Source organism: Urtica dioica, chromosome 8 (genome assembly GCF_054948205.1).
Source record: "Urtica dioica subsp. dioica isolate 48M chromosome 8, U.dioica_male_clone48M_v1_H2, whole genome shotgun sequence".
Taxonomy (NCBI): domain Eukaryota; kingdom Viridiplantae; phylum Streptophyta; class Magnoliopsida; order Rosales; family Urticaceae; genus Urtica; species Urtica dioica.
The window spans coordinates 43,529,820-43,553,003 of record NC_142763.1 but is presented as its reverse complement, the minus strand read 5'-3'; the positions used below and the strand labels follow the sequence as shown (position 1 = coordinate 43,553,003).

Sequence of the window (23,184 nt, the reverse complement as noted above, 5' to 3'; positions counted from 1 at the left end):
TCCGATGCACAGAGAGTAAGTTTCCCTTGCCTCGTTTGTGATGAACCTTTCTTTTGCTAAATTATCTTTTTGCCTTCTCAGGTGCTTGCTCGAGCGACCCGGGGCGAGAAGATCCTTCACGATCTCATCAGGCGGATGAGCCGTGCCCAGGAAGAGCTTGCTCAAGCGAAGTCTCAGCTGGCCCACGCCGAGCAAGGTTCTCACTCAAAGGCGGAGTTTGCGAGTCTCCGCGAGCAGCTTCAGGATGCTCGCGTGGAATAGGGAGTTACCCGCGGCAAGTGCGACCGCGCTCAGGCGGCGGTGGCGAAGATGGCTGAGGAGCTAACGACGGAACGTCAAGCCCTCGAAGTGGCGACTCGATCGACGGAGGTCTTCCGGAGCGAAGCGCGGGACCTTCGACGTCAGTTGGAATCGCGTTTTTAAGTATTTTCAACTGCGGGTCAGCCATGCTACGTAGGCGCCTTACGTGTGCCGGATTGCGTCAAGTGGACGTATCAGGCCGCGCTAGGTAGGCGTTTTAAGCGCACCATGCAGGCGTCTTGGATTGCGCCATGTAGGCGTCTTATGTTGCGCCATGTAGGCGTCTTATGTGCGTCATGTAGATGTCTTAAGTGCGCCATGTAGGCGTCTTAGGTTGCGCCATGTAGGCGTCTTAAGTTGCGCCATGTAGGCGTCTTAAGTGCGCCATGTAGGCGTCTTAGATTGCGCCATCTAGGCGTCTTACGGGCTGCGCCTTTACGCGTCTTACGTGCGCCATGTAGGCGTCTTAGGTTGCGCCATGTAGGCGTCTTACGGGCTGCGCCTTTACGCGTCTTACGTGTGCCATGTTGTGAGACCCGACTTTTGTACACGTCAGCTTCTGTAAAAATTTCCTCTTATCAATAAATAAAGGAAATTTTCTTCTCTCTCCGTGTTGAATGAATTATAAGAATTCACAATAAGGAAATGGTGAGTTTCGATAATCCGAATATAAGGAAAGAGATTTTTGAAAGCATGAATGTTGGAATAAAGTTAAGTGCTTGAGAACGAAGGAAATAATATTTGAGGGTGATGAAATTTCGGAATAAAGATATTCGAGTAAACCGGATATTATTTTCTGAATAAAATTACTCGGAATGTACTCGGAGATTAAAAATCTCAAGAGTGAAAATAAATTCTGAAATCCCTTAAATATATTCAAGGTAACGAGAATTAATGAGAATTTTCTCGGTTATTTTTCGAGATTATTTTCAATTAATCAAGGACGAAGTTGTGAAGTTTTATTTTGAAAGGACTTATGTGCAACGTTTTGAGGGACGAAACTGAAAGAAAATCTTGCTGAGGGGTTGTCTGGAGAGATACGTGGCCATCAGGACGTGGGCCACATGTCTATATGTGGCTCAAGAGGGACTTGCCACGTGGATTTCATTTCCTTCTCTCTCACTCTCATTTTCGATCTCTCTCTCTCTCTTTTTCCCTCATCTTCTTCGCGTTTCTCTCAGCCGAACCAGACGAAAAAAAAAACCCAGACAACCATCACTGAGCCATTTCTCTCGGTCGCTCAACCCACGCCGCCACCGTCTCTCGCTCTTTCCCTTTCTCTCTCTCTCTCGCCTTCGCACGTCACGTGGTGCCGAGCCATCGCGCGCGCCTCGACCGAGCGAAGTGACGCCGCCGCGAGCTCGCCGTGACCACCGCCTGAGGAAGAGACGCCGGGAACGAGAGTTACAACGACGAGGACTCCGGATTCGCAAGAATTTCGGTAAGAAAAGCTAAACCCGAATTGATTTTTGAGATTTAGGGTTTTTGAAATTGAAAATTTGGGGGTTTTCGATTTCAATGAGGATTTTAGTGAAATTGATTGGTTTCATACGTTAATTGGACTCGATTGTTGATGTATATGACCTGAATTTGAAGTTTTGAATTCGGATTTCTGGGTTTGTTGATTTTGGCCGAAAATCCCGTAAGCTAGGGTTTGAAGATCTAAGTTTGGGTTCTTGAATTTTCGAAGGTTGTTTAGTGATTCTGAGACGTTTTTTTTAGCAAGTTGATGTCCAGGAATTGTTTGAGAATCGCTGTTGGAATTGAAATAATTTTTGGACGAATTTTGGTGTTTATGTGAACATAGCCGTGTGGTTGTTGAATATTGTGGTTTGAATCCTGGATTTTATGTTGTTATGAGGCTGTGATGATGTGTATGAGATGCTGAATTTTCCGGTTTGTTGAGAACGGTTTTTGGTTAGTGTGGATTCGACTTGATTTGGTTCAGGTTTGAGTCAATGTGGATTTTGTGACAAGTTATTTGGTTTGTTGACAAGTTTGGGAATTTTGGTACGAGTTTGAAATTGTGAAATTGACTCGTTATCGGATTCGATGACTTGATTACAGATCTAGACGGACGAACGGAAACCGGACGAGGCGAAGGCGACGAAGCCGGTTTTGAAGATTCTAAGAAAGAGTTATCGAAATTAAAGCTCGATTAACTCTTCTCTCGACGCTCCAGGACGTGCTAAAGGTCTCGGGAAGCGTGTAAAGCAAAGTGTCCTCCGGAATTCATCGAGTTCTCCGACGAACTATTCCGGGTAAGTGGGATTTAAGTTTGAGGCGCCAAAAAGGGGAATGGTGCCTAGTAGAATAATTGTTTATGTTTCTTCGTTTAATCCTAAAACAAAGAGAAACCCTCAGTTAGACAAGATGACCGAATAAGGCTTCGGCCACTAACTAATAAGATAATAAAATGATAGGGTTAAACGGTTAGCGGGTTAAGAACCTTGAAGCCTTTTAAGCTATGTTGAGCTTCTGTTATAGGTTTTACCCCTTCGTCCTGATGAAGAGGACAACAGGAGGAGGAAAGACGGTGTCCTCAGGATTCAATCCCGAGAGGAACTGTTCTAGGAGAAGGTCCAGCCTCACAGCTGTCGACAACTCCTTGTAAAATACTTAAAGAGCCATACAGTGAAATTAATAATGTTAATGACGGGCTTTATCCCGATAAGATCTCCTCCTGTATTAAGATAGGCAGGTAGGCTGTAGACAGCTCCTGTAAAACATAACGAACTCTTGTCGGCAATGTAGCGAGTGGCATTCCTGAAGGCCCTTTAATGGGAAGTCGATGAGTGGCTTCAGGTAAGTCGATGAGTGGCTTACCTGTCCTGAGGGAAATATGAAACCCTGGACCAACCAGGGATTGGTGAGGGTTTGCTCCCCTCTACCATACGCGCGTCAAGGCCCTCCTACATGTGCTAGTGGATCCCAGACATTAAAACTTCGGCCTTCTGAGGACTAGGCTCAAGTTCTCAGAATGGTTTACTCATCTCTCATGAACGGCTGCGGACTGAAGTGTTGATTGGCCAGTCCACTGATGTAAGGCGCCGGTATGAGCGAGATGGATGAGTTTCTAGGAAGACGGTTGTTAGCCGGATTCCTATATGATTATGTGTTTGATTGTTTTAGAACGGGGTTCTAAAACTGAATATGTCTATGTTGTTTGAATGATATTTTTGTTATCCTGTTTGAATGATTGAACTTCTTTATTCTTCTGAATTTATCACCTGCTGTTATCTGCATTTTATCATCTGCAACCATGCATCTCATGTAGTGCTAGGTTAGATATCCTGCTTACTGAGTCGGTGTGACTCACCCCTTAAATCCCTCTCCTTGTAGATAAAGGAAAAGCTCAGGCGAAGCAGGAGTGCTAGTCAAGGTAGATCTCATGACGACCTGTGGCATAGGAAATATCTTTTTGGGAAATGGGTATCAGGTTTTTGAAAACCGAGCTTATATGCTCGTGAAAGTTTTATATAGCTTTGAAAGATCTTTTATTATATCATAACGTTTAGATAATCGGCCCGAACCTCTTTTTACGTTTTGAAACTCGGTTAGCACGATTATGGGCCTGTGCTTATGGATAGCAAGCTAGGGTAGTCCGCATTTTTGTAACTCTTCTAAAAGCGAAAAATTTTACCAGTTTTTAGCGGACTAGCTCTAGGAACCCTTGTTATTCCTTATATGTAAATTAATTTTATTTCCGCTGTTTGTTTAATAAATGTTTTGTAAATGACGTTTGAAAATGTTTTATGTTCATTTCGTTTGAAAATATAAATGGTTATGAAAATGTTACGAGTAAGGTCGCGATCCGAGGGCGACAGGTGTCCTGCGGGTCGTGACAGAGTTTTTGGTATCAGAGCCACAGGTTTAGTCGTTTCTGTAGACTGTGAGATCTATTAGTTGACTGAGCATCTTGTTTACGGTCTGAGTGTCTACATGTGTGACTTTTTTTTTATGGTTACTAGGAGTATGAGGGTATCAATGTGTCGGTGTGCTGTGTTTCCTGTTTGGATTCGTTGAAGTATATGTTATGCTATCTTGAGCTTTCTGGCGTCGTTCAGTTTCTGACCTGGCTATTGTCATGTGATTCCTTTAGAATCTGGAAGTAATGGCGGAAGAAGGGGAAAGTCTTGACGCTCGTATCGCAAGGATAGAGCAATCGTTGGAACGACAGGCTAGAGAAGCGCAGCAAAGGAATGAGCAAACGGAGAGACAGAATCGTTTGATGGCATTGCTGCTTGAGCGAATGGATCAGCAGGTTCCACCGGATCCTCCTCTAGCTGCCGAGAACCAACCTCAAGAACCTCTTCCAGCCTTACCGGTAGTGAGAGCGGAGGAGCTGAACTACCGTATTCCTGATGTAGCCCCTGTTATAGGAGAGCCAGTGTACGAACGATTCCGGAAGCAGAAGCCACCAGTGTTTGAAGGAGGTCCAGACCCTGTAACGGCTGAGAATTGGATCAAGAAGATCCAACAGATCGTCAGCTATATGCAATTGTCCAACGCGGAGCGCGTAGCTTGCGTGATCTACCAGATGACCTCTGAGGCTCGAAGCTGGTGGGAGGTAACTGTCATGTCAGAGGATGTAACGACTATGACATGGGTACACTTCATCAACCTCTTCCATGAGAAATACCTGAGCGAGGCAAGCACATCCGGCAAGATTCGAGAGTTCATGAATCTGCGTCAAGGGAAGATGCCAGTAGCGGAATACGTTGCGAAGTTCGACGAGCTGGCAAAGTTTTCTCCGTCCGTGGTTCCGACCGATCAAGCACGGAAGACGAAGTTTATGCATGGTTTGAACGTTGGAATCGTGAAGCTGGTAGAGAGCGGAGACACTGGGCCAAGAACCTACGCTAGTGCGGTTCAAAGGGCGTTGAGGATCGACGCTTGGCATGGAGACGTGGCAGTTTCTGCTCCAACTCCTCTTACTATAGTGCCGCCACCACAAGCTGGTTCGAATACAGGGAATCAGTTCAAGAGGAATCGTTTCCAGCAGCAGTCAGGACGCCGTAATCCGACGAACTATGGAAATCAGCCTCAACAGAGGAATCAGTCGGGAGACGGAAACTCGTATGGAAAAGGTAAGCGCTTCCAGAAAGGTGACCAGAACGTCGATAACAAGCGCGCCAGACCTGACAATCAGAACATCCCTCAATGTGCGAAGTGTGGGAACCGACATTCAGGCGAGTGCCGAGCCAATAATGTTACTTGTTACAATTGTGGCCAAGTGGGACATTATTCCAGGACCTGTCCAAACCCGAGACAAGGAGATGTACCAGCCAAGGCCCCACCGAAAGCCAATGCTCGAGTGTTCACTATTCGTGAAGATGATGTGCGTGCAGGAACGTCTACTGCAGTTACAGGTCAGCTTTCTGTGGGAAATCTTTCAGCTTATGTACTCATGGATTCAGGTGCTACGCATTCATTTATTGCATCTAGAGTAGCTGAAAAGTTAGGAAGTGAAAAGTTGAATTTTTCCTACCCGTTCATAACTGTCAGTCCGGCAGGAGATCTGTTCGAATCTAAGTTATGGTTCAAAAACGTACCAATTCACGTTCAAGGTAGAGAGCTGATGGCTCATCTGATTGAACTTGAAATGGTTGACTATGATGTTATACTCGGGATGGATTGGTTAAGCAAGCATCACGCAGTGATTAACTGCAATAAGAAGGAGGTTAAGTTTCAAGCTCCTGGGAGTGAATCGTTTTACTTTCATGGATCATCTCGGAAACCAGCCCTTCCAATGGTGTCAGCTATGAGAGCTTTGAGGATGCTACAGAGTGGATGTGCAGGATTTCTAGCAAGCGTAAGAGATGTATCGAAGGAACAGAAGGTAGAGCCGAAGGATATTCCAGTCGTAAAGGAGTTTTTAGACGCATTTCCTGAAGATCTACCAGGATTACCACCTGATCGGGAGATCGAATTCTGCATAGAATTGATTCCTGGAACTGCACCGATATCGAAGACCCCATACCGGATGGCTCCAGCAGAGTTGAAAGAGCTTAAGACGCAGTTACAAGAGTTGTTGGATAAAGGTTTCATCCGTCCAAGTCACTCTCCGTGGGGAGCGCCGGTGTTATTCGTGAAGAAAGCAGATGGTTCTCTAAGATTATGCATCGACTACCGAGGATTGAACCAGGTGACTATCAAGAATAGATACCCGCTTCCTCGTATCGACGATTTGTTTGATCAATTAGCAGGAGCGCAAATTTTCTCGAAGATTGATCTACGTTCGGGCTATCATCAGCTTAAGGTCCGAGGTGAAGACATTCCGAAGACAGCGTCCCGAACGCGATATGGGCATTATGAGTTCTTAGTCATGTCCTTTGGATTGACGAATGCTCCTGCAGCATTTATGGATCTAATGAACCGAGTGTTTGAGGCGTTCTTGGATAAGTTCGTGATCGTTTTCATAGACGATATCCTCATATACTCGAAGACTCAGGAGGATCATGAGCAGCATTTAAGAATGGTTCTAGCGAAACTCCGAGAAAAACAGCTTTATGCCAAGTTCTCGAAGTGTGAATTTTGGCTTGACAAAGTAATCTTCTTGGGTCATGTCATTTCGAAGGAAGGAGTTATGGTCGACCCAGCGAAGATCCAAGCAGTTAAGGACTGGAATAGGCCGAAAACAGTAACGGAGATAAGAAGTTTCCTAGGTTTAGCTGGCTACTATAGGAAATTCGTGGAAGGATTTTCTAAGTTAGCCATGCCTCTGACGCAATTAACGCGAAAAGGAACCAAGTTTGAATGGACAGACAAGTGTGAAAGCAGTTTTCAAGATCTAAAGAAGCGCCTAACGATAGCTCCAATCCTTGCAATCCCACAAGGAACTGAAGGTTTTGCAATTTATTGTGACGCATCGAAACAAGGCCTAGGAGCAGTGCTGATGCAACGGGGCAAGGTGATCGCCTACGCATCTCGACAGCTCAAGGACTACGAGACAAGGTATCCAACGCATGATATGGAGCTCGCAGCTATGGTTTTTGCACTCAAACTTTGGAGGCATTATCTGTATGGAGTACACTGCGACATTTACACGGACCATGTAGGCGTCTTACGGGCTGCGCCTTTACGCGTCTTACGTGCGCCATGTAGGCGTCTTAGGTTACGCCATGTAGGCGTCTTACGGGCTGCGCATTTACGCGTCTTACGTGCGCCATGTAGGCGTCTTAGGTTGCGCCATGTAGACGTCTTAAGTGCGCCATGTAGACGTCTTAAGTGCGCCATGTAGGTGTCTTAGGTTACGCCATGTAGGCGTCTTAAGTTGCACCATGTAGGCGTCTTAAGTGCGCCATGTAGGCGTCTTAGATTACGCCATGTAGGCGTCTTACGGGCTGCGCCTTTACGCGTCTTACGTGCGCCATGTAGGCGTCTTAGGTTGCGCCATGTAGGCGTCTTACGGGCTGCGCCTTTATGCGTCTTACGTGCGCCATGTAGGCGTCTTAAGTTGCGCCATGTAGGCGTCTTACAGGTTGCGCCTTTACGCGACTTACGTGCGCCATGTAGGCGTCTTAGGTGCGCCATGTAGGCGTCTTATGGGTTACGCCTTTACGCGTCTTACGTGCGCCATGAAGGCGTCTTAGGTTGCGCCATGTAGGCGTCTTACGGGTTGCGCCTTTACGCGTCTTACGTGCGCCATGTAGGCGTCTTAGGTTGCGCCATGTAGGCGTCTTACGGGCTGCGCCTTTACGCATCTTACGTGCGCCATGTAGGCGTCTTAGGTTGCGCCATGTAGGCGTCTTATGGGTTGCGCCTTTACGCGTCTTACGTGCGCCATGTAGGCGTCTTAGGTTGCGCCATGTAGGCGTCTTACGGGCTGTGCCTTTACGCGTCTTACGTGCGCCGTGTAGGCGTCTTAGGTTTTTTGGTGGAGCGTGTTCTTTTGAGAGTTTCCTTACCATAGCTAGCCCCCCCAAGTTTTTGGGTTATAAGTTAATTGTTCGATAACCAGAAAACTTGTATAAAACAAAATTTAGAACGGAAAACTTGAGTTTTATTGCTTTTGCGAAAAAACTTGCGAGAAAATTAAAATCCTAAAACATTGGCTCGTAGGCCTTATTGAAAATGGGAAATAAAAGCGATAAAAAAGCGGGGGACGCTAGCTACTGATAGTAATGCCTCAAGTGCTCCGCGTTCCACTGGTGGCGAATCGGAGTTCCGTCAGTGTGCTCGATGTAGTATGTCCCGTCGTGAATGACTTTGCGGACTCTGTAAGGGCCTTCCCAGTTCGGGCCTAGGACGCCGGCGCCTTGGACTTGTGTGTTCTGGAACACTCGTTTGAGGACGAGGCTTCCGACGGCAAAGGTTCGCCTTGTGTGTATCTTTCGACCTTGCGCTTCTGTGCGGCGAGGCGTCTGAATGCTTCCGCTCTCTTTTCATCGATCAGGTCCAACTCAAGGCGCATGGCCTCGTCGTTGTCCGCTTCGTCGAATGTATCGACTCGGAACGTGGGTACCTCGGTTTCAATTGGAACCACGGCCTCGACCCCATATGCAAGGGAGAATGGCGTCTCGCCGGTGGCGTTTCGCGCGGTTGTCCTATATGCCCATAGGACGAATGGCAATTCCTCGGCCCAGGCGCCTTTCTTGTCTTCGAGCTTCTTTTTCAGGTTGCTTTTGATTGTCTTGTTGACTGCCTCGACTTGGCCGTTGGCCTGAGGATGACGCGGCGAGGAGAAGGTCTTGCTGATCTTCAGTTGATCGCAGATATCTCTTACTCGCGCGTTGTCAAATTGTGCTCCGTTGTCGGTCACAATCGAGGTGGGTATACCGTGCCTGCATATGATGTTCTTCCATATGAAGTTAGTCGTGTTTGCTTCAGTTATTCTGGCAAGCGGCTCGGCCTCTACCCACTTAGTGAAGTAGTCGATGGCGATAATGGCGTACTCGTATTGCCTTGGCGCTCTAGGGAGCTTGCCAATGATGTCCACGCCCCACTTAGAAAAGGGACGTGGGACAACGATGCTGCTTAACGGGGTCGGGGGCTGTCGCGGAATTTCCGCGAAGCGCTGGCATTTATCGCAGCGCCTTGCCCATTCGCAAGCATCTCGCTTCATGGTAGGCCAGAAATAGCCTTGCTTAAGCGCTTTGAGGGCAAGGGAAGTTCCAGCGGCGTGGTTTCCGCAGATGCCCTCATGGATTTCGCGGAGGACCTTGGTTGACTCAATGCTATCGAGGCATCGGAGCAGCGGTGTCGAGTAACCGCGCTTATAGAGTGTGCCTTCACGGAGCGTGTATTTGGATGCTAAGGCCCTCAGTTTACCGGCTTCCTTGCGGTCTTCGGGGAGTTCCCCTCTTCGCAAAAACTCGACAATTGAGTCCATCCAAGTAGGCTGAGATGCCATCTCTATGGTCCCGACTTCGTCTCGGGAGACGGATGGTCGTGGGAGAGATTCAATGGGTACGGTCCCCAATCCGTCTTCGTCGATGCCAGATCCGAGGCGAGCAAGCGCGTCAGCCTCCGAATTTTGTTCTCTCGGGATTTGGTGAATCTCAAACGAAGAGAAGGCATCGAGTTTGGAGTTTGTCTTAGCCAGGTACGCGATCATGTTGGGTTCCTTGGCGGTGTAATCTCCTCTAACCTAGTTTACGATCAACTGCGAGTCGTAGTGTATTCGCAGGTTATGGGAGCCGAGTTTCTGTGCCAGCTCTATCCCTACAATGAGCGCTTCGTATTCTGCTTCATTGTTGGAGGCTTGGAAGCCGTAGTGAAGGGTGTATCGCAGTTTTCCCCCGTCGGGATTAATCAGGATTATTCCGGCGCCAGCCCCCCGAGCATTAGATGCTCCGTCTACGTATAACTCCCAGATGGGACCCGTTGGGTCTACCTTCCTTTTCCGAGTTAGCGTATCGTCGCTAAGGTCGGCTTCCGCTCTTCCCATATCGGGAGCGTAGGAGAATTCTGCCACGAAGTCGGCTAAGGCCTGCCTCTTTATAGCCGTTCTTGGGTGGAACTCAATCCCGTACTCACTCAATTCTTGGGACCAGATCGCCATGCGAGTCGATGTTCCCTTTTAAAGAGCTTTACCGATTGGATGCTCAGTTCGCACCGCAATTGGGTGAGCTTCGAAGTACGGTCGTAGCTTCTTAGCTGCCGTTACGAGAGCCAGAGAAAGTTTCTCAATCTCGGTGTAGCGCGTTTCCGCGTCGAGTAAGGCTTTGCTCACGTAGTAGATCGGCCACTGGACCTTGTTTTCTTCGCGGACAAGGACAGCACTTACAGCTCTTTCGGAGACGGCGAGATACACGTATAGCGTCTCGCCCTCTCTCGGTTTAGAGAGGAATGGTGGGGACCCAAAGTAAGCCTTCATTTCTTGGAAGGCATTTTCGCATTCGTCCGTCCACTCAAAGCCGTCCGTCTTCTTCAGAGCTTTGAAGAACGGTTGACACTTGTCGGTGGCTTTAGACACGAAGCGTGTCAGAGCGGCAATCCGACCGGTCAGGCTTTGTACCTCTTTAACTCGTCTTGGCGACTTCATTTCAAGGAGTGCCTTGATTTTTTCCGGGTTCGCTTCTATGCCTCGTCGGCTGACGATATAACCGAGGAACTTTCCGGATTCAACCCCGAATACGCATTTATTGGGGTTGAGCTTCATTTTATATCGGCGGAGGATTGTGAACATCTCCCTAAGGTCGCGTACGTGATTGGTTGCCAGTAGGCTTTTAACGAGCATGTCGTCCACGTACACTTCCATCGTCTTGCCGATTTGATCGGCGAAGATCCGATTTACCAAGCGTTGGTACGCTGCTCCCGCGTTCTTAAGGCCGAAAGGCATGACCTTGTAACAGTAGAGACCTCGATCGGTGACAAAGGTCGTCTTAATTTGATCGGGCTCGTGCATTCGAATCTGGTTGTAGCCTGAATAGGCATCCATGAAGCTTAGAAGTTCATGGCCGGCCGTGGCGTCCACCAGTTGTTCGATGCGCGGGAGTGGAAAGCAGTCCTTAGGGCAGGCTTTGTTAAGATCTTTGTAGTCTATACAAATTCGCCACTTCCCATTGGGCTTTTTTACCATTACCACATTGGCGACCCACTTGGGGTATTTAGCTTCTCGAATGAAGTTTGCGGTGAGGAGTTTCTCGACCTCTTCATTTATGGCCAGGTATCGTTCTGGGTTGAACGTTCATCTAGCCTGCACTTTTTCGGCGACCTTTGGGTCGTCGTTCAGTCGGTGCACTATTACCTCGGGATCGATTCCGGGCATGTCCGCATGAGTCCATGCAAAAACATCCTTGAACTCCCTAAGGAAGGCGGTAAGCTGAGTTTTGATGGCGAGTGGAAGTCGGGTGCCGATTTTTACAACCTGATCAGGCTTCGATTCGTCCAGGACGATTGGCACAAGATCATCGGAGGTTTCCACCTTAAGTCTTTCGATTTCATCACGGGGGTCAAGTTCTCCGAACTTCCTTGCATCCCTTGGGTTGCATGGGTAATCGTCTTCCAGTTGGAAGATTGTGTTGACCGCTTTTCCCGCGGACTTGCCATCAACTCCTTGCACGTAGCATATTCTGGCTTGGGATTGGTCTCCAGCCATAATGCCAATTCCTCCTTCGGTGGGGAACTTCACCAGTAGGTGATACGTGGAAGTGATTGCCCTTAGCTGGTTCAACGTGGGTCGCCCGATGATTAAGTTGTAAGGCGACTCCTGATCGACCACTAGGAATGGGACCATGTGAACGGCTTCGATTCCTCCAGAGGTCCCAAAGGTGACCGGCAGGTCGATGATGCCCGCCCTCGGTCATAACTTTTTCCCCAGTGAACCCAAACAATGGCGTTTGGGTTGGAGTCGGGCGCAGCCCCGCGAGCTTCATGCGCTCTAGGGTGGACTTGAAAAGTATATCGGCAGCGCTGCCGTTATCGATGAGAACCCTTTTCACCAAGTTATTGGCCACTTGGGCTTTGAGAACGATCGCGTCATTGTGCGGATGCACAACTCGCTTGGCCTCTTCATTGGTGAAATACATCGTCTCGTGAGGCACGGACGGAGGTTCTTCATATGTGAAGTTGACGTGCATAGCAGCGTCTTCCTGAGACACGGCCCTAAGGAATTTCTTCCGTTGTCGGGCCGAATCCCCATCTTGTGGACCTCCCAGTATGGTGGTTACCACGTGCAGTTGCGGGTTGGCGTTGGCAGTAGCCGTGGTTTGGTTGGCAGAAGCGGCTGCTCCTCCTCCTTGACCAGACTGCTGTCTGTTCGCGGTGGGGCCCGCAGCGCTAATCATGCGCAACACGAACTCCTTCAGCTCACCCCGTTGGATCAAAGCCTCGATTTTCCTTTTGAGGTTGTAGCATTCCGAGGTCAAATGACCGTATTCCCGATGGAACTCACAATACCTGGATCGATCGCGAGTTGCGGGATCCTTCTTCATTGGAGCCGGGGGCGTGAACTTGTCACGTGCCAGAGCCAAGATCCTTTCCGGCGCTGTGTTCAGCGGCGTGAATGACGAGTACCCTTTGAAGTTTTCCGCAAGTCGCGGTTTCTGAGGTACAGGGGGTTGGTTGCTAGGAACCTGGTTCCCCTTGTTTTGCCTTTTACGAGGTTCGTTCTACTCGCGGCTAGGTTCTTCTCGGCGGCGAGAGCTTTGATTAGTGCTCTTGCAGCCGTCGAGGTAGTCTTCGACTCCCATGAAGGTCTTAGCTCGAGTCATTAACTCGGCCATGGTGGAAGGGACACGGCCGACGACAGACTTGAGGAAGTCACTCGTGCGCAAGCCTTCTATGATAGCGGCAATTGCGTCACTGTCGTCAAAGCGGTCGACCTTGTTTGACTCTTCTGTGAATCGGGCGAGGTATCGTCTAAGAGACTCGCCACTCTCTTGCCTGATTGACCACAGGTACATCTTGGTCTTCTTTTGGACCATAGACGTAGCGAACCGTGCTAGGAACATGTCCTTCAGGTCTTTGAACGAGTGGATGCTTCCTGGCCTTAAGTTTTTGAACCACTCAAAGCCGGGTCCGGCGAGGGTCAAACTAAAAGCTTGGCACATGGCACCAGGAGAAACACCCTGCATCGTCATCCAGGTTTCATAGTGCTGGATGTGGTAAGCAGGATCTGCTTTCCCATCATAGGGAGCGAGGTTCGGAAGCTTGAAATTCCCCGTACAAACCTCAGCCAGTATCTGAGTAGTGAAAGGTGATGAATTCTCGGAGATCTCGTACCTCATTTCGAAGGTTGTGGATCATAGTGACCACATCGAGACCGGTCGTTGGAGTAACCCCTTGATCGGGAGGAGTCACCTGTAGCCTCTCGTTAGACCCTTGTCCTGCGCGGCGGTTCCCGTTAGTTGGGGCTGCCAGCGGGATATTGGGTCTGGAGCTTAATCGCTCTCTCAGATCATTGCCACGCCCAATGCGTTGAGCAGTGAGGTGGTCCCTAAGATCAGGGCTGGCCGTACGGAGGCGCCGGCTTTGCTTGCGGCGGTGCGCTCTCCGCGCGCCCTGACTTTCCGTAACATTCTCCCTCGGACCTAGTCGGTCGAGAGCCGAACGTCGAGAATTCCCCTCTTGAGAAGCTACCGGCGCATCGCCTGTTCGGGGTAAGGGATTCGACGGACCGGCTTCAAACACGGTGGGGAGTCCCCCGTCCTTCGTGAGAGAAGTCTCGATATCCTCCGACCCACCAGTACCCTCATAATCAGGGTCGCGGCTTTCCTCGTTGAGGTTCTCAGGATCCCCGTTGGGGATCGTCGTGTCACGCATAGGTTGCTTCGCAGCCAGTCGGCTGTGGTACCTTGCGTTCTTCGCCTTCAGTCGGCGGATACTCTCCTCTAACTCCACGATGCGGTTGTCCCTGCTATCAGGAGATGGAGATGGTGAGACTCTTCGTCACCATGCGCTCGGGAGCGCAAGAAGTATTTCTTGGTCCTAGCGACGTTTTCGGGGTTGTTCACGCCCTCAGAACGTACGGGTGGTTGGCTACTCATCGTTTCTCAAGTTCGAGAAGGTTGAGTTCGCAGAAGAAAAGAAGAAGATGAATAGAAGGGATTTCGGGCTGAATAGGTCGGGAAGTCCCCTCCTTCTAGCGCCAAAATGTTGTCGCACGAAAATGAACAACTATTTAAAACCTCGAGCGGTTCGATCCAAGGCCGGACCAAGTGATCGCACCCGGGCCAAGAGTGTGAACTCGATAGTCTCGAGCTAGGGTTTTCTCCAATCAACCCGCCTCTCAGGAGAGGTAGGGGGTGAGGAGGAGGAGTGACCGTGCCTTGGTTGTCGGCTGCCTACGTACACGTGCGTGGGATCAGGTCAGAACGTAGTTTTAGCGTGTAGGACGCAGTATGAGGCGCGGAGCCTTGGTGGAGAGGCGTGCTCGACGAAGGAGACGGGGCGCGAGGAGTCCTCGGCAGCGTCTCAAAACTTCGGAGATCGCGTACGCGTCTAGTGTGTTAGACGCGCGAGGGGAACTCTAGTCGAGAACCCTAGGGGCGTGCTTGAGCACTGGAGAATGTTCGGTCAAAGGGAGCGACGTCCGGGAAGTCCCCGTGAGTGCTTCGGAACCTTTGAGAACGAGGGAGGGAGAAGAGATCTGCTTCAGGCCAAATATGGCATCCAGAGAAGCAGAGAAGAGTAAGAAATCGAGCGTGTCGTTCAGAGATGAATAGAAATTATTGGATGGCTTTCCCCTCAATGGGAGGGGGTTTATATAGGTGTTTGGGAGCCTTAGAAGGTCCCTTTTTCGTCCATGTGGGACTAGGAACGCGCATGCCATTAAGTGGAGGCACACGGCGCGTGCGGCGCACAAAGCGCGGCGCGCGGCGCGCGGGTCACCGAGCGCGGCGCGAGGGTCATCGGGCGCGGCGCGCCGTCTGCTGCACGGCTGGCCGGCGTAGCGTGTTGTGTACGTGATGAACGGCTCGTCTTGTCGGGTTCTTGCGGGCCTTCGAATATCATTCTTTCCATGTGAAATATGAAGATTTCCACTTGATGAGAGTGACTCGATTCGAGGAGCAAGGCTCAACTCGACGAGAGCGACTAGCGACTTGACTCGAGGAGCGACTCGAGAATGACTCGAGGCTCGACTTGAGAAACAATTCAAGGCTCGACTCGAGGAGCGAAGCTCGACTCGAGGAGATTGACTCAAGACTCGACTCGAGGAGCAAAGCTCGACTCGAGGAGATTGACTCAAGGCTCGACTCGAGGAGCGAAGCTCGACTCGAGGAGTCAAGAGTTTAGGCGAGGGCTTGAAGATTTGCCGCTCCTCAGGACCTCCGGCTGACCATCGGCCCTTTGAGCGACGTGCCTTCTTGGCGTCTCGGGTTTTCCGAAAACGACCGACAACAAGAGTCATGACTCAATTTGGAAACCAGTTCATTTATTCACATTCCAAGGAACAAAGCATGAGATGATATACATTGCACTTCTGCAATCTTGTACATGAATTCCATATCTATGAGATCTTCACAAAGTTACTCATGACATCTTCACAACTTAGTACTTCACCAATAGGTCTTGTTCAGAATCACATAGTGAGTCCAAACTCTGACTTTCTCAAATGAAAATACATAAGCTATGAAATGACATGTCTCATTTCAGGATTGAGGTAAGCACGATGCAATTCATATGTAGTGACTTCGAGACATAAGAGGTTAATTGATTTGTTCTTATCCTGTCACTAGAATTGCACTGGTCAATTCAGTACCTTCAGAAGATACCTAGAAAAACTATAGAGTCTCCAACTCTCTATGCCCCATAACCTGACATCATAGATTCTCCTAACAATCGTACTGAGATCAATAGTCCTTTGATCCTTAGATTGAGAATATATTGTTTTAAGCAAACCATGAAGAGTTTGTTCATGCATATCTATATTTGAATCTTCATTTTTTGTTAGGTTTGTTTAAGGACTAAAGACTATTGTTTATCATAAAGCTTAAAACATACAAGGAAGAATGAATGAATGTGACAACTTTTATTAATAATTCAGCAGTTACAAGCAAGAGTCTTCGTGAGATTATATTATATCAAATGTACATAAATAGAGACTGCTACTCTTCTTGTGAGCACCATTGACAACAATATGTATATCTTGATCACATAAGATGCCTCACCCATATCTTTCATTTTAAAGTTGTTAGAGAGAATCTCATTGGTTTGATCTAATAAACCAAGGTTATTAGTAGCAAGCAAGATATCGTCAACATACAAAACCAAGATAATAAACTTACTCCCACTGATCTTTAGAGATATACATCGATCAACAATGTTTTCATGAACTCCAAAAGATGGAATGGTATTGTTGAACTTGAGATACCATTTACAGGATACTTGTTTAAGTCCGTATATTGAGTTCTTCAATTTACATATACACACCATGTTGGAATTGATCTAGGGTTTAAAAAAAGTTTAACGCTTCGTTAAGCGGCGGAAAATTAAAAATTTTCTTTTTCAAGTAAAACAGTTTTTACTAACCTAGACAAAGAGCAAGCACATGTAAATAAAAACTAATATGAGCATTAAAGATTACTAACCTTTTTAGAAGCTTGAACGTTGAGAAACTTTTGGAAAAGGTTGCAACGTTCATCTCCCTCGCAACTCGTCTCTCTTCCTTCCTCGGCAACTCGAGCAACCACGAAAGTTTCTATCACTAAATCACTCGAGAGAAAAGGAATTAGTGTGTGGGCACTTTTAAACACTACGACTTAAGAACAAGTCTTGAAGTCGCAGAGCTAAACGCTAGGTCGAATGAGGACTTAGGTGACAAAACAAAAACAAAAAATAACGAGAGAGAGAGAGAGAGAATCAGCCACCACAAGGTCTAGAGAGGGAAGCTCTCAATCTCTAACTTATGTGGAATGAATGAAATGAGAGGAATGAGGTGGGGTATTTATAGGAGAAGGGTTGACCTTGGAAAGAAGTAGTTTCCTCTTATTTTCCAAGCCTTTATGAGCAATCCCTTATTACCCATTTCTCCAAAATGGGCGCCCACCTCATGCAAATCCCCAAGGGATTAGTTTCCTCTTTTGTTTCCCTCTTAGTCGCCTTGGCCGATTCTCTTTGTTCCTCTTAGAGGAAATTTGTTTCCTCTTTTTCTTTTGGCAAGTATCTTGATACATTTATGCACAAAATATTCTCTCTTTCTATTGGGTATTTGGGCGCCTATCATGCTCTCTAGAAGGAGCTTCTAGAAGCTTCTTCATTTGTTCATGATAACATGAGAAAGGCCCATTAAGAATTTTCAATAAAATTCTTATGAAATGAAATTAATCCACAAGGCCCAATAAATCTAATTTTGGCCGAGTGTTACTTGTCATCAAATGACCATGTCAAAAAATTTATTGACATTCATTTCATCATATGTCTCAAAAGACAAAAATACCCTTTTGACAATTTTCGAAAAACTTATCTCGTTTTTGTTTTGGCTAAGCTTCCAGTTTAACTATTCATACTCGATGTGATTCATGACAGTGACCTCATGGATCCAAATGAATAAAGCTTGAGCTAAACACTTGGACTCAAAAGTTCACAAACCTTTTCCAAGTTTAGCTTAATGTCAACTGACACCACTAAAGAGTTGACACTGAAATTCTCTCGGTTCAAATGAAATTATTTTCTACTCAAGAATTCAACCTAATTGTAATGAGTGGATCCACAGAATATTATCAGTTTTTACCCTTCATGAATAACATCAGCTAGTCCGGATTTACAAAATTACCATTTTACCCTTCTAGCTGTTATTTCCTCAACTCCTTTGTCGCTTGTGAATAAGTTAGAAACAATGTATTGACGAGGAGCTAACAAGTCACATTGTTTCATCCAAAAAAGTCAAGACTCAATTTGGACACTGGCCAGTTCATTTATTCACACTCCAAGAAACAAAGCATGAGGTGATATACATTGCATTTCAGCAATCTTGTACATGAATTCCATATCTATGAGATCTTCACAAACTTAGTCATGATTGTTGGAATTGATCTAGGGTTTAAGAAAAAGATTAAACGCTTCGGGAAGCGGCGGAATTTTAAAAAATTTCTTTTCAAGTAAAAACAGTTTTTACTAACCTAGACAAAGAGCAAGTACATGTAATTAAAACCTGTTATGAGTATAGAAGTTTACTAACCTTTCTTGAAGCTTGAACTTTGTAGAAGCTTTTGGAAAGTTTGCAACGCTCGTCTCCTCGCAGCACGTCTCTCTTTCTTTCGTCGGCACCTCGAGCAACCACGATAGTTTCTATCACTAAATCACTCGAAATAAAAGGAATCAGTGAGTGGGCACTTTTAAATACTACGACTTAAGAACGAGTCTTGAAGTCGCAGAGCTAAACTCTAGGTCAAATGAGGACCTAGGTGCCAAAACAAAATCGAAAATAAACTAGAGAGAGAGAGGAGTTCGGCCAAAGTTCTAGAGAGAGAGTCTCTCAAATCTCTTAAACTTGGATGAATGAAATGTGAGGAATGAGGCTCCTATTTATAGGAGGTGGATTACCTTCAAAAGGTAGTTTCCTCTTTTCCTATTGCCTTGCACGTCCAACATGCCTCATGAAGGCTTAGGATTTGTTTCCTCATTTGATTTCCTCTTAGTTGGCCGAAAATGCACTTTCCTTCTTAAGGAAATTTGTTTCCCCTTTTTCTTTTGGCAAGTATCTTCATACATCAATGCACAAAATAAACTCTCTTTCCCACTATGGCATGAACGAAATTCAGCCTTATTTTCCTTGGGTTGGACGAAATTTGAGCTTCTAGAAGGAGCTTCTAGATGTTTCTTCATTTGTTCATGACAACATAAGAAAAGCCCATTAAGAATTTTCAAGTAAAATTCTATGAAATGAAATTAATCCTCAAGGCCCAATTACACTAATATGGCTGAGCAATATTTATTTCATTTGTCATCATATGACAATGTCAAAAAAAAATTTATTGACATTTTTTTCGTCCTATGTCCAAAAAGACAAAAATACCCTTTTGACAATTTTCGTAAAACTGTCTCGTTCTTGTTTTGACTTAGCTTTCAGTTTAACTATTCCTACTCGATGTGATTCGTGACAGTGACCTCATGGACCCAAATGAACAAAGCTTGAGCTAAACACTTGGACTCAAAAGTTCACAAACCTTTTCCAAGTTTAGCTTAATGCCAACTGACTCCACTAAAGAGTTGACACTGAAAATCTCTCGGTTCAAATGAATTTATTTTCTACTCAAGAATTCACCTAATTATAATGAGCGGATCCACTGAATATTATCTATGTTTACCCTTCATGAATGTCATCAGCTAGTCGGGATTTACTAAATTACCATTTTACCCTTCTAGCTGTTATTTCCTCAACTCCTTTGTCGCTTGTGAATAAGTTAGAAACAATGTATTGACGAGGAGCTAACAAGTCACATTGTTTCATCCAAAAGAGTCAGGACTCAATTTGGACACTGGCCAGTTCATTTATTCACACTCCAAGGAACAAAGCATGAGGTGACATACATTGCATTTCAGCAATCTTGTACATGAATTCCATATCTATGAGAACTTCACAAAGTTACTCATGACAGACTCACAACTTAGTACTTCACCAATAGGCCTTGTTCGGAATCACATAGTGAGTCCGAACTTTGACTTTCTCAAATGAGAATACTAAGGTGTGAAATGGCATGTCTCATTTCAGGATTAAGGTAAGCATGATGCAATTCATACATAGTGACTTCGAGACATAAGAGGTTAAATGGTTTGTTCTTATATTGTCTCTAGAAGTGCACTGGTCAATTCAGTATCTTCGGAAGATATCTAGAAGAACTATAGAGTCTCCAACTCTCAATGCCTCATAACCAGACATCATAGATTCTTCTAACAATCATACTGAGGTCAATAGTCCTTTGACCCTAAGATTGCGAATATATCGTTTTAAGCAAACTACGAAGAGTTTGTTCATGCAAATCTACATTTGTCTCTTCGTAAGTTGTTAAGTTTGTTTATGGACTAAAAGACTAAGGTGTTATCATAAAGCTTCAAACAAAGAAGATTGAATGAACGTTTCAACTTTTTATTAATGAATAAGCAATTACAAGCAAGAGTCTTCGTAAGACTATATGACGTCAAATGTACATAAATAGACACTACTACTCTTCTTGTGGGCACCATTGACAACAAACTCCCACTTGACTCAAAGAAGATGTGAGTAGTCCTACATGCCTAATCCCTCTCGAAGTTGGTCGAAGACCATGTTCGCTAGGGCCTTGGTGAATGGATCTTCCAGAGATCTACTTCACCTCCACGTCTCCGCGTTGCGCGATATCTCGAATCAAATGGTATTTCCTCTCAATATGTTTAGAGCGCTTATGGCTTCTAGGTTCCTTTGAGTTAGCGACAGCCCCACTATTATCACAATAAAGGGTCATGGGCTCGTCGACGTTTGGAACAACTTCCAAATACTTAAGGAATTTTCTAAGCCATACAGCCTCTTTTGATGCTTCAAAAGCAGCCACATATTCTGCTTCCATTGTGGAGTCAGCAATGCAAGATTGCTTAATACTTCTCCACACAACAGCTCCACCATTAAGGATGAACATAGATCCCGAAGTGGATTTCCTGGAATCCTTATCCGCTTGAAAATCGGAGTCGGTATATCCCGTCATAGTCAGGTCAGTACCTGAGTATGTAAGCATCAAGTTCCTAGTTCTTCGAAGATACTTAAGAACATGCTTAACAGCAATCCAGTGCTCGGGTCCAGTGTTGGATTGGAAACGGCTAACTACGCCAACGGCGAAACATATATCAGGTCTAGTGCAAAGCATAGCATACATGAGGCTTCCTACGGCAGAGGCGTAAGGAATTTTCCTCATGTCTTCAATCTCTTGTGTAGTCTCGGGAGACTGGTCCTTAGAGAGTGAAACTCCATGCCTAAAGGGTGTTTGGCCCTTCTTAGAGTCTTGCATCGAGAAGCGATCCATTACCTTATCAATATAAGATGCTTGAAAGAGCGACAGGGTCCGGTTTTTCCTATCTCGAAAGATTTGGATCCCCAGAATGTACGCAGCTTCTCCTAGATCCTTCATATCGAATTGCTTTGCCAGCCAGACCTTAACCTCAGTTAACTTACCCACGTCATTACCAATGAGTAGTATATCATTGACATATAGTACCAGAAACACAACCTTGCCTTCGTGTATTAACTTGTAAACACAAGGCTCATCTATTGACTGTTCAAAGCCAAAGCTCTTTACAGTTTCATCGAATCTAATATTCCATGACCTAGATGCCTGCTTTAGTCCATAAATGGATTTAAGCAACTAACAAACCTTGGTCTCTTGACCTTTATCCACGAAACCGTCTGGTTGAGCAATGTAAATGCGCTCATCAAGATTGCCATTCAGAAAGGCTGTCTTGACATCCATTTGCCAGATCTCATAGTCGAGAGCTGCAGCTATGGATAGGAGTATGCGGATGGATTTAAGCATCGCGACTGGCGAGAAGGTTTCTTCATAGTCAATCCCTTCTTGTTGGGTATAACCCTTCGCCACAAGTCGTGCTTTGAACGTCTCGACGTTCCCATCAGGACCCCTTTTCTTCTTGTATATCCACTTACACCCTATGGGTTTAATCCCTTCAGGAAGGTCTACATGTTTCCAGACATTGTTGACATACATCGAGTGCATTTCAACTTTCATGGTGTCAAGCCAAAGGTTTGATTCAGAACAAGCCATCGCTTGGCTATAGGAAACAGGATCATCCATGTCAGAGACGGCTACAAGAGAGTCTCCATAAGACATGTACCTGTCAGGCTTTTGAGTAGCCCTCCCACTACGTCGAAGTACTACTTGACGAGATTCTGATGAGTTAGGTTGTGTTTCAGTTGGGGTAAGAACAGTTCTTACAGATGAGGTAGAAGCTTCCTCACCCAACTTTTCCTCAAGCACAATTTTGCTTCTAGGTTTTGCATCTTTCATAAAGTCCTCCTCGAGGAAACGAGCATTCGTGCTAACGAAAGTCTTATCGTCCTTGGGACTATAGAAAATGAAACCTTTGGTTTCCTTTGGATATCCCACAAACAGGCACAATTCTGACCTACTAGCCAACTTGCTAGTCTTTTGCCTCAGCACAAGTGCATGGCAACCCCAAATTCGGATGCGGCCAAGATTCACTTTACGGCCAGTCCATCGTTCATAAGGAGTACCAGGAACCGTTTTAGACGGAACTTGGTTCAGAATGTAAGCGGCTGTTTCGAGGGCATATCCCCAAAAGGAAAGCGGGAGTGATGAGTAACTCATCATCGATCTAACCATCTCCATAAGAGTTCGGTTTCTTCTCTGTGACACTCCGTTTTGTTGAGGTGTGCCAGGTGCGGTAAGCTGAGAAGCGATACCTTCTTCTTTAAGAAAGTAATCAAACTCTCCAGACATATACTCACCACCTCGATCAGATCGAAGGGTTTTGATCACTTTGCCAGTTTGCTTTTCCACTAAAGCCCTAAAGACCTTAAATACGTTAAAGGTCTCGGATTTGTGTTTAAGCAAATAGACAAACCCATATCTTGAGTAATCATCAGTGAAGGTAACGAAGTATTCGTATCCTCCACGTGCCTGTTGGTTGAGCGGACCACATACATCAGAATGTATTAGTTCCAGCAACTCAGTGGCTCTTCGACCCTTATCGGAGAAAGGTTGCTTAGTCATTTTTCCTTCTATACAGGATTCACAAGTAGGTAGTGAACCTATTGCAGAGGCTTGGAGTGGACCATCCCTCACAAGTCTCTTAATCCTATCTAGACTGATATGACCAAGTCTTAAGTGCCAGAGGTATGTTGATTTTATTAGATCGGAGGATTCAGAAAGTTTGATCCTCTTTGGCTCCCTAATTAGATCGTTATCTATTTCGGTGTCTAAAAGAGAAGGTTGAGTGGGATAGATGTAAAAAGGAGCATTCTTCATACATGCATCAGTGACAAAAGAATTA

General features: G+C 46.1%; 1 protein-coding gene and 1 long non-coding RNA gene across 2 annotated transcripts in view; both read left to right on the top strand.

Moving 5' to 3' along the window:
- LOC149389884 (uncharacterized) overlaps positions 1 to 23,184 on the top strand; it is an 82,487-nt gene that overhangs the window by 28,419 nt on the left and 30,884 nt on the right. The window contains exons 2-3 of the mRNA XM_089622753.1: positions 716 to 761; positions 4,686 to 7,291. Coding sequence (XP_089478879.1) covers positions 716 to 761; positions 4,686 to 7,291 — 2,652 coding nt within the window. The remainder of the gene's footprint in view (positions 1 to 715; positions 762 to 4,685; positions 7,292 to 23,184) is intronic.
- LOC149389885 (uncharacterized) lies at positions 1,609 to 4,004 on the top strand. The gene is made up of 3 exons (XR_016300516.1): positions 1,609 to 1,741; positions 2,368 to 2,561; positions 3,643 to 4,004. It is a non-coding gene; the product is annotated as an uncharacterized LOC149389885 (long non-coding RNA).